This window comes from Lampris incognitus, chromosome 1 (genome assembly GCF_029633865.1).
Source record: "Lampris incognitus isolate fLamInc1 chromosome 1, fLamInc1.hap2, whole genome shotgun sequence".
Taxonomy (NCBI): domain Eukaryota; kingdom Metazoa; phylum Chordata; class Actinopteri; order Lampriformes; family Lampridae; genus Lampris; species Lampris incognitus.
The window spans coordinates 50,202,451-50,218,298 of NC_079211.1; the positions used below are offsets into that span (position 1 = coordinate 50,202,451).

General features: G+C 42.3%; 2 protein-coding genes across 2 annotated transcripts in view; one reads left to right on the forward strand and one right to left on the reverse strand.

Moving 5' to 3' along the window:
• Positions 1–15,848, reverse strand: part of LOC130110628 (NACHT, LRR and PYD domains-containing protein 12-like) — a 571,318-nt gene that overhangs the window by 314,346 nt on the left and 241,124 nt on the right.
• Positions 1–15,848, forward strand: part of LOC130126664 (protein NLRC3-like) — a 51,994-nt gene that overhangs the window by 8,846 nt on the left and 27,300 nt on the right. Inside the window, 7 exon segments of the mRNA XM_056296277.1 lie at positions 7,094–7,155; positions 10,417–10,530; positions 12,236–12,314; positions 12,503–12,710; positions 13,286–13,703; positions 13,705–15,078; positions 15,536–15,709. Of these exon segments, the coding sequence (XP_056152252.1) occupies positions 7,094–7,155; positions 10,417–10,530; positions 12,236–12,314; positions 12,503–12,710; positions 13,286–13,703; positions 13,705–15,078; positions 15,536–15,709 (2,429 nt within the window).

Consider the following 15,848-nt stretch of genomic DNA (forward strand, 5'->3'; position numbering starts at 1 on the left):
TTCCTGGTTGTTGAAGGGTTGAGCATTGATGGAAACCCTCTTGCAATCGAGTTCAGCTGCCAAGCACCTGAGCACCTGATTGTGTCGCCAGGTGTATCTGCCTTGGGTAAGGCTGGTCTTGCAGCCAACCAAGATATGCTTGAGGGTTGCTGGGGCTGTACACAGGGAGCAAGATGGATTCTCTCCAAACCAGAGATTTAGATTTATGGGAGAGGGCAGGACATCATATGTGGCCTTGATGATGAAACTCAGCCTGTTTGATTCCATGCTCCAGAGCTCACTCCATGTGAGTTTCCTCTTTTCAACACCCTCCTACCTCATCCAGCGACCCTGTTTGGCTTGTGCTACAGCTTTAGCACATCTGGCTGCTTCTTCCTGTCGGCGGACCTCCCCAACCACCATAGTTCGCCGTTCGGTAGTAGTCGCCTTTTGCCAGGTAGGTGTTTTTATTCCCAGGCCAAGGCCGCCTCTGCCTTGTTGAACATGGCCTACTACGTCTCGGTGGCGGAGGTCGGATTTCGCCTCCAGTACAGCTGCAGCCGGGGTCCATTTCTTCCCTGTTGCTAGGGTTGTAGCAACTCCTCTCACTATTGGGTCTTGGGATTCTGTGAGGGACATGTCCAGCCTCACTTTGGCACATTTGAATTCCTCAACCAGGCTGGAAATTGGCAGTGCGAGGGCTCCATTGCCGTAGTGTCCAACACTGCTGAGGCACCTTGGCAGTCCAAGCCACTTCCTCACCTGCGAGTTCACTAGCCTCTCCAAGCGATTGGCATGAGATAGTGAGACTTCGTACATAGTTATTGGCCACATGAGTCGGGGTAGCAGCCCAAACTGAAAGCACCAAAGCTTCAACTTCCCGGGCAGTGCAGTGTTGTTGATTTGCCTGAGGCCACTGATTGTATCCTGGCGAAGTTGCTCCAGTTGCTGGGTGTCTTTGAGGTCTGCATTGTACCACCGTCCGAGGCTCTTGATGGGCTTCGCCCGGACCGTGGGGATTGGTTGATCACTAATGCAGAACCGTTCATCTACTAGTTGGCCTTTGACAATGGAGATGCTGCGAGATTTGCTTGGTTTAAACTCCATTCGTGCCCACTTGATGTTCTCCTGGAGTTTCTGCAGCAGGCGCCTGGTGCATGGTTTTGTTGTTGCTATGGTGGTCAAGTCATCCATGTACGCCCGGATTGGTGGAAGACGCAGGCCAATCCTGGACCTTTCGCCTCCCACCACCCATCGAGATGCACGGATGACGAGCTCCATTGCCATGATGAATGCCAGGGGGGAAATAGTGCAGCCCGCCATAATGCCCATTTCCAGATGTTGCCAAGTGGTGGTGGTGTTCTGTGTTGTGACACAGAACTGGAGATCCTGAAAATAGGTCTTGACCAACTCTGTGATATTTTTGGGGACATAGAAAAAATCAAACGCCGTCCACAGGATCTTGTGAGGAACTGATCCAAAAGCGTTGGCAAGGTCTAAGAAAACCACGTGCAGGTCTCTCCGTTCTTTCTTGGCAGCTTGTATCTGGTGCCAGATGGTATTAGCATGCTCCAGACATCCTGAGAAGCCATGGACCCCGGCTTTCTGCACTGATGTATCAACAAAGTTGTTTCTTTGCAGGAATGTGGAGAGCCTTTGGGCAATCACACTAAAAAATATCTTTCCCTCTACATTAAGAAGGCTGATCTGGCGAAACTGGCTGATGCAGGAAGAGTTCTTTTCCTTGGGGATCAGAATGCCTCCTGCTCTTCACCATGCCCTGGGTATGACTCTTTTCTGCCATGCCACTTTCATCAGCTTCCAGAGGTATTTCAGGACTCCAGGAGTGTTCTTATAGAGTCTATACTGGATACCATTGGGCCCAGGAGCTGACATCGATCTTGCCTGCTTTACCGTCCTCTCCACCTCGCTCCATGTGGGGGGTCTTGTGTCCATATGGTGGTCAGGTGGGTGAATTGGTGGCATGTCATCCGGGATGGTGACTGGCTCATGTCTCCGGACATCAGAGTAGGTCTTCTTTAGGTGCTCTTCCAGATCTCGTATGGGGACTCTAAGGCTCCCATTTTTCTTGCTGTCAAAAAGGCTCTTGACAAAGCTGTAAGGGTTGCTGTAGAAACGAGTCCTAGCCCGTTCTTTCCTCTTACGCTGTCGTCTGAGGTGTTCTGCTCTTCGCAGCTTTGTCAACTGCTGCTTTATTTCAGCCCGCATTCAAGTCATCTTAATGAAGTCCTAGTCAGGTTTTTGTGTCTTCTTATGAAATACAACATGTAATGGAGTGTAAATGGTGACCTCTATGTGTTGGCTCTGTAAGATGTCTACCAAGCTCACATCCTCAGCAGTCCCCTGTAAGGACTGTATTTTCCTGTCCTCGGGGTTCATCAGGAGGGACGTTGATTATCTCCTCACACCGTTCCACTTTACACTTCATTTGTATTTTAGTAAAACACGTTATGATGTTACGCTTTCCTCCCACAGGCCACAGACGTGCAGGTCAGCTGAGTCGGCCATGCTGACTTGTCCCCGGTGTGTGTGTGTGTGTGTGTGTGTGTGTGTGAGTGTGTGAGCGTGTGTGTGAGCGTGTGTGTGTGTGTGTGTGTGAGAGAGATGGACTGGCGTCCTGTCCAGCGTGTCTCCCCACCTGCCGCCCAATGACTGCTGGGATAGGCTCCAGCATCCCCGTGACCCTGAGAGCAGGATAAGCGGTTTGGATAATGAATGAATGATGTTATGAAGTAATTTAAACTTTTTAAGATGTTTTATTCTTACTATAAGTTTTTTTAAATAAATTTTTCTGGTATGCCAACAAAAGCAGTTTGACAGTGGACACTGAAAGATGTTGGTTTGTATGAGTTTGTGGACAAATCACCCATCCTGTGTTTTATGCTTCTTTCTTCTTGCTTGTGTACATTGCAGTGGGGCTCTTCAAGCCTTTAACGGGTTTCTCAGCCAGCTGGTCGTCCACAGTTTAACTCACCACATCTTGTTGAGACACATGTTCACCCTAACTAACTAAGCCTGGCTGAGAAACCTCCAAGCACAGGATGTTGTGTTGCTGTAAAGCCTCTGGAGGCAAATGTGTAATTTGTGATATTGGGCTTTACAAATAAAACTGACTTGACTTGACTCGGCTGGGGTGTTATGCCAAAACAATCCACCAGGGGGCAGAGGGGTTTCACACTCTCTTTGAAACCGAAAGTTCCTTTTTCACAGTTCATCGTTGTAAACACCATATGTGCTAGTGTTATTTCATGATGGTGTTATTCAGTTAATTGTTTCTTTGTGATTTTTGCCTGTAGTTAAATATGACTGCGTGAAAGTTATACTCAGTCCAGTCAAACAAAGCTGAAAGTAAAATAATAAAGCTGTCATGGTGTCTTGCTTTCTGTCTCAATACAAATAGATGGAAGCCAGCATCCTTTATGGTTCACAGACGTGCTGTTTTCTGGCTCTGGTACCTGAAAAGCTTCTTGGTCCGATGCTGAGGATCTGGGTGATGAGGATAAAATGGAGGATCCTGATTATAAGCCCACACTAGCAGAACTGAATGACAACTCTTCTTCTAAGTCTTTGGATAAGACAGACGAGGCCCCACCAAGCACTTCTTCATCACCTCCTGACAAGAAGGAAAAGAAATGTGGAAAAACACTGAAAACCATCTCAGTGGAACAGCCAGAGGACTTCCCTGTTTCCCAGTCAGGAGAAAAAAACATGAGAATAAATGAAGGTAAAGATTGTGGAGGGGTGAGAATACTGAATCATCCCTTTCTCCGGATTCAGTGGGTTTGAAGCCCTAGAAGATGCAAAGACTCCTTCTCGATATTGAAAGGTGCTCCTCACAGACCGGATGGTTGACCATATCAATCTGTATTCTGCCCAGGAGTCGGGAGAGCAGTTAATATGAGAGACTGAAGACTTCTTGGGGATACTCTTGTACATGGTTGTGTTCTCCTTCCCAGCCATTGATGACTGCTGGAAACCAGGGTCACACTTTAGCTTGGTTACAGATATGCCATTGAAGGTTTTTTGACTGTTGTGTTGGTTCATACTTTTCGGTGATAATAACCAATATGGTGGCAGCAGTGACAGATTTTACAGAATCCGTCCCCTTTCTGAGATGCTCCGTCAGCCGTGTCGTCTGGTCCCTCCTGAATACAAGCAGACTGTGGATGGGTCATGGGGACATATAAAGGAAGAAGGGCAGGCTCTCTGTGACCCTACATTGCAAATAAACTTTTAACAAGTTGGGAGTCAGATTGTCTTGCAGGGCCAGGTCCTCTGGCATTATCCCTGACTGACTCTGTATCAAGGGGCCTTCACATTAGTCAGTGCTACCCTGAGTGAGGAGGGACAGGCACTAACCCTTGGGGCCAAAGTGGTGATGGGCTTATGCAAAGCCATTCAAGAGCCAAATCCTAGTTATCTTCTGTGAAAATTACTTCACCCACTTTGATTTGGTCCAGAGACTTGATCCAAGCCTGGGTGTAAAGTGTGTTGGCACTGTGACATCAGCCCTCACAGGTGGAGCTCCTTAGATGTCTGATAAGGAGCTTGTCCAGAAGGGACAGGGAGCTTGTGATCGCTGCTCATCTGAAGGAGTCACTGCAGTGAGATGGTTTGACAGACAACAAGTGTGTCACCATCCGTAGCATCGCCTGGTTAGTTGAGCCTCTTTCCTCTCTGACGTGGTGGAGCAAAGGAGCCAGTGTAAAGATTGCTGTTCCTGTCTCCAGTCAGCATATGGGAGGGACTTAGCTCTCAGATATGCTGCTTAAACCTGGACAAACCACAGACATGGTGCAGGTTCTTGTTCTAAATATAATCCGTCTCACATGGTTGGCTGGTGATGAAGAGGGAGTGTGAGGAAGAGAAACCCATGTCTCTCTAAAGAGTTTTTGCAGTTGCACACAGATTGAAAACAGACAAGACAGCTCCACCTCAAGAGCTGTTTTCTTTTGCCCATGAAGGCTTCCTATGGTTTTATATTGTTCCTTTATTTTGATGCATTTTAATCTTAATTTAGTTTAATTTCATACTTTTAGAATTTAATTAGTATTTATGTTGACATTTATAATTCAGTTGCTGGTTATTATTCTGTAGGATTTGAGATTTCATCATTTAATAATGGTCTAGTCTAGTATTATATAAAGGGTCAGTGCTGCCCTCATCTCATAACCTGTAGCATCCTGCATCACTTTGTGTCCTGAGTTAAAGGAATAGAAAGGGTCATATCCAATGCAAGACTTAATGTGCTTTTCTTATTAATCTGTAGGCCCACACATGTCTGTTCTAGCAGTGACTGCTGCTGAGCTATACAAAAACTATAATTACCTGGAGGATGAACAAGTTATTACAGGACTATCTGGGACACTGGTGGTCTGTTGAGAGCAGGATTGACCCTTAGACTCTACTAGAAACTACAGTCACACACATGCAACTTGCTTTTAGGCTGGAGACTCTTTTTCATAGGACCAACCTGTTGTATTGAACTTGGCAGGTGGAAAAAAAAATATATAACACACACACACACACACACATACACACACACACACACACACACACACACAGGTTGAGTTACAGTCTAATAAGCTTTCTACTGGAGGATCAGTGGAGATTATGAACAGAAACAACACGTCACATTAAAGTCAGTGTAAAAACACTACAACCATCTGCTGTTTCCATCAGATGGGGTGAGCAGACCAGCATTTTAAATCTTTGACAACGTCAAAGGCTGTGTAAGGTATTTCAGGTTGTGTTTCTGCTTTGGCGGTGTGCCAACAGACTTTTCAGTAACAACACTGTCAAACTGGCTCTGAGACTTTAGCATCATTTCCAAATGAAACCCACACTTGTTTTTTATTCAACCTCTGCTCAGTGTGGTGGTAAACACAGTTGAATGATGCTATGGTAGTTGTGTGGTTTTGTTATTTATATATATATATATTTATAAGACAATTCTAGTCCAGCTATAAGCCATTTAATAATTAGATAAGTAATTAAATTAAGTAAAACTACGGTGGTAGGAATGAGAAAGATAACCTACATGTATGTCATACTGTGTTGTTGTACTGGGAGGACAAATGGAGGGAAGTCCAAATACAGTCCTTACTGTCCGTCCCTCTACCCGACAGACTGAGATATTCCTGTTGAACCTTCATCATCAGCTAAAAGTCAGTCAGGACACTTGTCAGTTATGGGACAGTGGATTTCTGTCAGTGTTGAAATGTGAAAGTGTCAAGTCACATGTTGTCAGCACTGGCTCATCTTTGGCTCCTAACTTCCCTCACAGAACCAGGATCCTGTCCGGACACATTCCTGTGTGCACTTCCTGACTGACTGTAAGTTTCATCAGGGCCATCGGGATGGAGCCTGCAGTCCAACATCGGGATCCAGTCTGAACGCCCCGTCCTGTATCCCACCGTCAGCACAGACCTGTTTCTGGATGTTAATTCACCAGGTAAGGATTTCACCAGGCAGTATTATCCAGCCACTACTAGATGAATAAACTACTGTCAGGTCCTTTGTATTTTACTACTCAGTGACTATGGTGTACTTGTAAAGGACAACTGTGATGAAGTGTTTTAAAATGTCAATTTGATGCTTTTACATTTCATGCCCGCCCCCGATCCAGCATTACATATCAATTTCTGTCCATGCTGTGAAAATTTTGCGTACACAATTTCAACTACCACATTATTCATGTAATGGATTATAGTATTAAGTTTACCTAAATTCTTCAGTGTGTGTATTAAGTCACTGTTAAGTCCGACCCACCATTAATGATTCCTCTACAGCAGCAGCAGCGTGCTCAGCAGTCCTGCACAGACTCCATAGACATGTTGACTATGTTCATATATCAGACAAAACAATGTATGAAACAACAGCAAACCATTTATCAAACCAGTTCTGTCAACACAGAAACATGAGAGCTTACTGTTGCTCTGGTTTCCCCTCAGTAATAGACTTTATTATTATTTATTATGTTCTGTACTGTAGCTGTGATTTTGTGTCATTGTAGACAAATTTTCATAACCACTGACTTTCTACCTCAGCTACTGAATTTTAAATTGATAAAAGTTTCTGTGTGTCCATCAAGAGTGACTGGTCTATAGAGCTACCTATTAATTTCAAAGATGGACACCACTCTACTGAACAGAGGTGAGGTCTATGGTCACATGTATAGTGACTATCAGTTAACAAAGTTGTTATTAGTCTCTTGCATTGGAGGGATAATACTGTTCTTTTCACGTGTCCAATAACAATGTCCAACTGAGATGTTCTCTTTGGGTGTGTGTTCCCATTTATCACAGCATGCTGATTATTGACAATATTTATTGTGATGATGTGGTGAATTGGTGAAGGCAAGGTGATCCAAAATATTTCAAAATGACTTTTGTCTTTGTTCCAATATTAATTGTCTTGTTTTTGGTAAGAACTGTGTTTTTCCTGATATCTATGATCATTTACAATACTTCCTTTAACCTGTGACCTTAAAACAGCTGCCTATCACCATCACATTGCCATCTAGTGTTCAACTTGTGACAGTGCAACAAAATAATCGTTTTCCTATTTACATTCTTATATTGCACATTATGTGAAGGGCTGCTATAGCAGGCAGAAAGATGGTGAATTCAGTTTGTTCCAAGTCGACTAGTCGGGAGGTTGTCTGAGTGAATAGTCGACTAGTTGGTCTCAAGGAAGCCCTATTAATTAGGCTCTACTTTTCCAGGACCCACTTGCTTCAGTGAAGATCTATGATTGTTATTCAGGCCTACACACATTCACAATAAAGAGATGCATGTGTACAAATTGTTATATCTTTAATTTGTTTTATTTGCACCATAATTTAATTTGGACCATAAAGTGTCACTACAAGTAACACGACACTTACTGATGACCAGCGATTCCCTCTCAAAACAGTGATTTGCCAAACTGACGTAGGACTAATCTACATTTAGCTGGATGGTATATTTAATTACTTCAAGAGATTAAGAAAAACTAGTCAGATCCATCGGGAACATCATAATAAAAACAATCAACAAGCTGCTTATTTACTTTATCTTATTCACTTACTTGATTGTATTTATATTCTGTTATTTTATTATTAATATTACAATATATTTTTATCCATCTTATCGATTTTGTCTTTATTTTGTTTTGTCTTGTTTGTTTAAACTATTTTATCTACTTTATTTGTCTAGTTTTATTCAAATCTATTTTATTGTCATTATTCTCAAATTGTCTCAAATTGATCTCTTATCGGCTTGTCAGTCATCTGTGAGGTGCTTTGAACGTCACTAACCTGTATGAAAGGTGTTATTCAAATAACGTTTGATTGATTGACACAAGATAAAAAACCTTACAACTAAAGATAAAAAAGCTGACACAGTAGTCGACTATTCTGACCCATACCTACTTAATACAGCTTCAAAACAAGACATCCAGGACCCACCAAAGAGAATAAGAAGCATCTTCTCTCTGTGTGTCCTCTACTGATGAAGACAGAAGGTCTGTTTGACTTGATGTGGACCTGAGTTCACCAGGTAACAATCCTACCAGGAAACATATTAAATGTATGATGACTCGTCTCCCTCCTATTACTTTGTACTGTATAACTGTATAGTGGAGTTGTACCAGATAATGGTGGTAAAATCTTTCCAAATGTTTATTTGTTGCTTTCAGATCTGAAAATTCATTGGCATTCATTGCATCATGATTTCCAGCATTTCTGTCTGACTTTGGTGTTGAGATGAACATTTCATGAGAATGTTTTATGTGTTTTCCTCTCAGTGGTACCCAGACAGAACCAACAGCAGCCAACAGGTTATAGTGTGTTGTCTCTCTTCATTCTGTTGGTGAGTTCAGCAGAAGGTCTCACAGCTGCTCTGACAGCCCAGATAAGTTTGACTGAAGTACATTTTATCTACTGTTCATCTACTGAGTGTAATAAACACTACCGCCTTCCAACACTGAGATCCACTCCCTTTAACACAACCACCTGTTAAACAGTCTAGGTCTCGATGGTCCACAAGGCTCCAAATCCTTCTTTCTTGATGTTTCTGGTCAGGCTGTTAGATGCAGACAGCAGGTGGTTCTAGTATTTTATACACTCAGTGTGTATGTGACATGTTACTAATATGAATGATGACAAGCAACAAATAACTGATCCTCTAATGAAAATATTATGATAACGAATGTGTCCAACTAACACAGCATGTTGTGTGTATTTGTGTGAAGGTCTACACTCTGCTATGAATGTGTCTGAGGAGAGAGAGGAGGGAGGTCCTACCTCTAAAACCACTCTGTCTGGGAAACATGACAGCCAGACCAAAGCTACGAGGTAAGATGAAGATCTCTATCTGTCCATGACTGGTCTCCATCTCAGAGCTCAGCAGTGATGTCATCATGACATCGTCAGTCAGAGTCAAAGGTCTGTTTGTGTTGTGTTGTAGTCCAGTCCAGCAGGAGAGACCAGACTCCCCTGTTCCCAGCTGTGTGTCCATCAAGAGTGACTGGTCTAAGGATATACCAATTACATTCAAAGATGGACACCACTCTACTGAACAGAGGTGAGGTCTATGGTCACATGTATAGTGACTATCAGTTAAACCCAAAGTTGTTATTACTCTCTTGCATTGGAGGGATAATACTGTTCTTTTCACGTGTCCAATAACAATGTCCAACTGAGATGTTCTCTTTGGGTGTGTGTTCCCATTTATCACAGCATGCTGATTATTGACAATATTTATTGTGATGATGTGGTGAATTGGTGAAGGCAAGGTGATCCAAAATATTTCAAAATGACTTTTGTCTTTGTTCCAATATTAAATTGTCTTCTTTTTGGTAAGAACTGTGTTTTTCCTGATATCTATTATCATTTACAATACTTCCTTTAACTGACATAGGACTAATCTACATATACCTGGATGATATATTTAATTACTTCAAGAGATTAAGAAAAACTAGTCAGATCCATCGGGGACATCATAATAAAAACAATCAACAAGCTACTTATTTACTTTATCTTATTCACTTACTTGATTGTATTTATGTTCTGTTATTTTATTATTAATATTATAATATATTTTTATCCATCTTATCGATTTTGTCTTTGTTTTGTCTTGTTTGTTTAAACTATTTTATCTACTTTATTTGTCTAGTTTTTAATCAAATCTATTTTATTGTCATTATTGTCAATTGATCTCTTATCGGCTTGTCAGTCATCTGTGAGGCACTTTGAACATCACTAACCTGTATGAAAGGTGTTATTCAAATAAAGTTTGATTGATTGACACAAGATAAAAAACCTTACATCTAAAGATAAAAAAGTTGACACAATAGTCGACTATTCTGACCCATACCTACTTAATACATCTTCAAAACAAGACTTGTTAAATAGTCTTCCTCTGTTTTTAGCAGGATCCATCAGGAGAGACCAGACTCCCCTGTACCCAGCTGTGTGTCCATCAAGAGTGACCAGTCTATGAAGATACCTATCACATTCAAAGATGGACACCACTCTACTGAACAGAGGTCAGAATTAAACAGCTGATATGAACAGATGGTTTGGTTGTTATCAGACTCTACTGAACAGACAGAGGTAACAAGTCATGACTGTGCAAGTAGTGCACCTTGATGCTCATTCTGCACCCCAGCGCTCGCAGACTAAGGAGCAGCTCCTCCACAATCTCTCGGTAGTTGTCATCTTTCTTGTTCCCAAGAAAATTCTGCACCACATTAGTGAATGCATTCCATGCTCGAGCTTCGACAGCGGTCATCGTCATAACAAAGTGTGGGTCCTTGAGTAATGTTCTGATCTGAGGTCCATCGAATATCCCTGCTTTTTTCTTCTCGTCGCTAAGACTCGGAAAGGTTGAACATATGTAGCCAAAGCAGTCTCCAGTGTGATCAAGAGCTTTAACAAACTGCTTCATCAGACCGAGTTTGATGTGCAATGGTGGAAGGATTATATTTTTCCGATCAACCAGTGGTTCATTAATGTTGTTCTTGTCACCAGGTATCAAACTATTCCTTGATGGCCATTCCTTTCTCACCCAGTGCTCCTCCGTAGCCCGACTGTCCCAGTAGCATAGGAAACAAGGGTATTTGGTGTAACCTCCTTGTTGCCCCAAAAGGAAGTTCACCATTTTCAAATTCACACAAATCAACCATTCATGATCGTGGTACTTCAGTTGTTCAAGTACAACCTTGATGTTTGCATACTCCTCCTTCAAGGTCACTGAGTGTCCTATAGGGATGGATCCATAGATGTTCCCATTGTGAAGTAAAAGACATTTCAAATTTCTTTTCGAACTGTCAATAAAGAGTCTCCACTCACTTGAATGGTACGCAGGCAATCCCATAGTGAGAAGAAGCCCTTCAACATCATTGCAGTATACAAGTTGACCATCAGAGTGGAAATACTTCCTCAGTTGTGCCTCTCTATTGCGATAAAATGAGACGCTTCTGCCAGGTTTGAGAAGGTTTTTCTCTTGCAGCCTGGAAGCCAACAACTCAGCAGATTGTTTTGGCAAATTCAAATCTCGGATCAGATCAGCAATATATTTATAGAATACATGTGATATTACATGATAAAATACATTTATTTCAAAGATATGACAAATAAACACTCAGCCTAGCATGAAATTACTTAGGAAATGAATAGGGGTCATTTTTATCCCCACCAAGATTGCCAGACTAGATGGTAAACTTTTGTAAAATCCTGAATAAGGAGCATACAGATAGCACAAAAACTTGATGTGATAGAGCAAATCTGAGCTCAGGTTTGGATTCAGCAGCCCAAAATTAGCCAAAAACAGTTCCCAAAGTCCATGCAAGAAAAAAAAAACTATATTTTTGTAGACCAGTGAAATTTCTACCTGCATCCATCAGGACACAACACCTCAACCTCCTGTGTGTGTGTGTGTGTGTGTGTGTTGCCAGATTTGAATAGCCCAATCAGAGCCCTGAACCCACCCAAAAATAGCCCTTTTTTTTCACTGTTCAGTAGAAAGTTTCTCTGTCCGTCCGGTGTATGTATGTAATAATAATTATGTTTATCAGAGCCATTTTTACCCACTCAATCAAATAAAAAGTAGCCCAATCTGCCAACGCTGCGGTCGTGTGTGTGTGTGTGTGTGTGTGTGTGTGTGTGTGTGTGTGTGTGTGTGTGTGTGTGTGTGTGTGTGTGTGTGTGTGTTGATATCTAGAGACCTGACATGTCATGTGTTCTCCACAGAGACCACCAGGAGAGGTCAGAGGTTCTCAGTGGTCAGTCTGTCCAGGATCATCAAACAGACCTGGACTCCATATTTATGGTGTGTAAATGTACATCAACACCTTTTACTTCACCTTCAAATGAAATGAAAAACAATCATTCTGGTCATAATGGTCTTCATGCTCCACTGTTTACATGAGTGGGTTTTTAATCAATGACAGATGGGCTTGATGTTTTGTTCCATGAGTTTAACATGAAAGTTTAATTCATATACTGATTCATTTCCAGCTGCTTGAGGAGAACATTGTCACTTTTGTGAAGAAGGAGCTGAAGAGGTTCCAGAAGGATCTGAGTACAGATTACCCAGAGTGCTTAGAGAGACAGAGGGAGGAGGAAGAGGAGCAGAGGAGGAGTCCCAGAGAGGAACTTCTGAAGATCACACTGCACTTCCTGAGGAGTATGAAGCAGGAGGAGCTGGCTGACTCTCTGGAGAGCAGTAAGAGACTCTTTATTCAAAAGCCTCAACACCATGTAAAGGGTCAATAGAGGCAAAGTGGGAGGTGGAATTATTTTCAAACCCTGCTGAAAATGTGGATTTATCACAGGAGGTTCAGACAGTTTTCATTTGGATGGTAAATGAAAAGAAATCTAATGTATAATCTGGTTAAACTATTGATTGGTTAATGTGGGTGTAAAATGCTGATGACATTGGTTCACATCAGAACAATAATACCAGAGAGAACCTCTTTAAGACATCATCACTGTCCCCATAATCCCAGTAAAGATCTCCTGACTAATAAATGGTTACTACAAGAGATGTGACAATAGCCATCAAAATATTATGACAGTAGAAATTAATTATTATTAATGTACATGTTTTTGTGGAAATATATTTGGATAAATCTACCCTTTATTTAAATTATATACATGTATTCATTGTTTGTTTTAAATAAAACCTGCTTGTCCATCCACCAGTGATGAGCTGAATTAATACTATGGAGTTTGGTAAAGTTTCTGTTTCTTACATTTACAGTAACATCCACTCACTGATTCCCTGGTTTGTTTATTCAGAAACCCCTGTTCCCTTGTGCCGGAGGAACCTCAAAGCAGCTTCGAAGGGGAAGTTTCAGTGTTTGTTTGAGGGTGTTGCTAAACCAAGAGAGTCAACACTTCTGAATCAGGTCTACACAGAGCTCTACATCACAGAGGGAGGGAGTGGAGAGGTCAATAATGAACATGAGGTCAGACAGATTGAAACAGCATCCAGGAAATGAGTGAGACCAGAAACACCGATCAAATGTGAAGACATCTTTAAACCCTTACCTGGACAAGATAAACCAATCAGAACATTGATGACAAGGGGAGTGGCTGGCATCGGGAAAACAGTCTTAACACAGAAGTTCACTCTGGACTGGGCTGAAGACAAAACCAACCACAATATACACTTCACATTTCCATTCACATTCAGAGAGCTGAATGTGCTGAAAGATAGAGTTCAGCTTGGTGGGACTTCTTCATCACTTCTTTATTGAAACCAAAGAAGTAGGAATCTGCAGCTTTGACGAGTTCCAAGTTGTGTTCATCTTTGATGGTCTGGATGAGTGTCGACTTCCTCTGGACTTCCAGAACAATGAGATCTGGACTGATGTCACAAAGTCCACCTCAGTGGATGTGCTGCTGACAAACCTCATTAAGGGGAAACTGCTTCCCTCTGCTCGCCGCTGGATAACCACACGGCCTGCAGCAGCCAACCAGATCCCTCCTGAGTGGGTTGACATGGTGACGGAGGTGAGAGGGTTCACTGATCCACAGAAGGAGGAGTACTTCAAGAAGAGATTCAGAGATGAGGAGCAGACCAGGAGAATCATCTCACACATCAAGACATCACGAAGCCTCCACATCATGTGTCACATCCCGGTCTTCTGTTGGATCACTGCTACAGTTCTGGATCACGTGTTGAGAACAGATGAGAGAGGAGAGATGCCCAAGACCCTGACTGAGATGTACATCCACTTCCTGGTGGTTCAGTCCATCCAGGGGAATGTGAAGTATCATGGGAGATCTGAAACAGAGCCACACTGGAATACAGACAACAGGAAGATGATTGAGTCTCTGGGAAAACTGGCCTTTAAACAGCTGGAGAAAGGCAACCTGATCTTCTATGAAGCAGACCTGACAGAGTGTGGCATTGATATCAGAGCAGCCTCAGTATATTCAGGAGTGTTCACACAGATCTTTAAAGAGGAGTGCGGGCTGTACCAGGACAAGGTATTCTGCTTTGTCCATCTGAGCATTCAAGAGTTTCTGGCTGCTCTTTATGTCTTTCTCTCATTCATCAACACTGGAGTCAATCTGCTGTCAGCAACACAGTCAACCTCCTACTGGCTTAAACTATTTAGATATAAACCTATACAACCAGACCTCTACCAGACAGCAGTGGACAAGGCGTTAGAGAGTCCAAACGGACATCTGGACTTGTTCCTGCGCTTCCTCCTGGGCCTCTCACTGGAACCCAATCAGAATCTCCTACGAGGCCTGCTGGGAAAGACAGGAAGTAAGTCACAGACCAATCAGCAAACAGTCCTGTACATCCAGAAGAAGATCAGGGAGGATCTCTCTCCAGAGAGAAGCATCAATCTGTTCCACTGTCTGAATGAACTGAATGACCATTCTCTAGTGGAGGAGATCCAACAGTACCTGACATCAGGAAGACTCTCCACAGACCGACTCTCTCCTGCTCAGTGGTCAGCTCTGGTCTTCATCTTACTGTCTTCAGAAGAGGAGCTGGATGTGTTTGAACTGAAGAAATACTCTGCTACAGAGGAGGGTCTTCTGAGGCTGCTGCCAGTGGTCAAAAGCCTCCAGTACAGCTCTGTAAGTATATGGATTAGGCCTTTTAAAGTACTAAATCTATTATGTGTTATTATTTTTCATTGGTGATAAAATATTGTTTTATTGCACTGATTATTGAAACTTTTATTGGGGTTACAGGTTCTAAAATCAAAAGTATTAAAGACATTAAAATGATAGAATAATTACAGCTATTAAAACAGTAGTTGTAATAGTTGTAAGTAGCAGTAATCATAAAAGAAGCAGGTAGTAGTGGAATTAGCAGCAGTAGTAAAAGCAGTAATAGGAGTAGTAGCAGTAGTACTAGTCTAGTAGTAACAATAGTATTAGTAGTCAGAGTGGTAGTAGTAGTAGTACAAATTGTATTATAGGAATGAGCCATTGCGTGTGTGTGTGTGTGTGTTTGTGTGTGTGTGTGTGTGTGTGTGTGTGTGTGTGTGTGTGTGTGTGTGTGTGTGTGTCTCCATTCAGGTTGAGTTCCTGTAATCTGTCAGACAGAAGCTGTGAAGTTATGTCCTCAGTTCTCAGCTCCAACTCCTCTAGTGTGAGAGAGCTGGACCTGAGTAACAATGATCTGCAGGATTCAGGAGTGAAGCTGCTCTCTGCTGGACTGGGGAGTCCACAATGTAGACTGGAAGCTCTCAGGTCAGTAATCCTAAATCTCTACAACACAGGGCCAATTCAGTCCTCATTTACATCCACTTTAATCGCAGTCAGTACATCCTAACCTGGGTGGTCTTTTCTCTGACTGGAGGAATTACAGACCAGTTGTAGTAACAAGCTC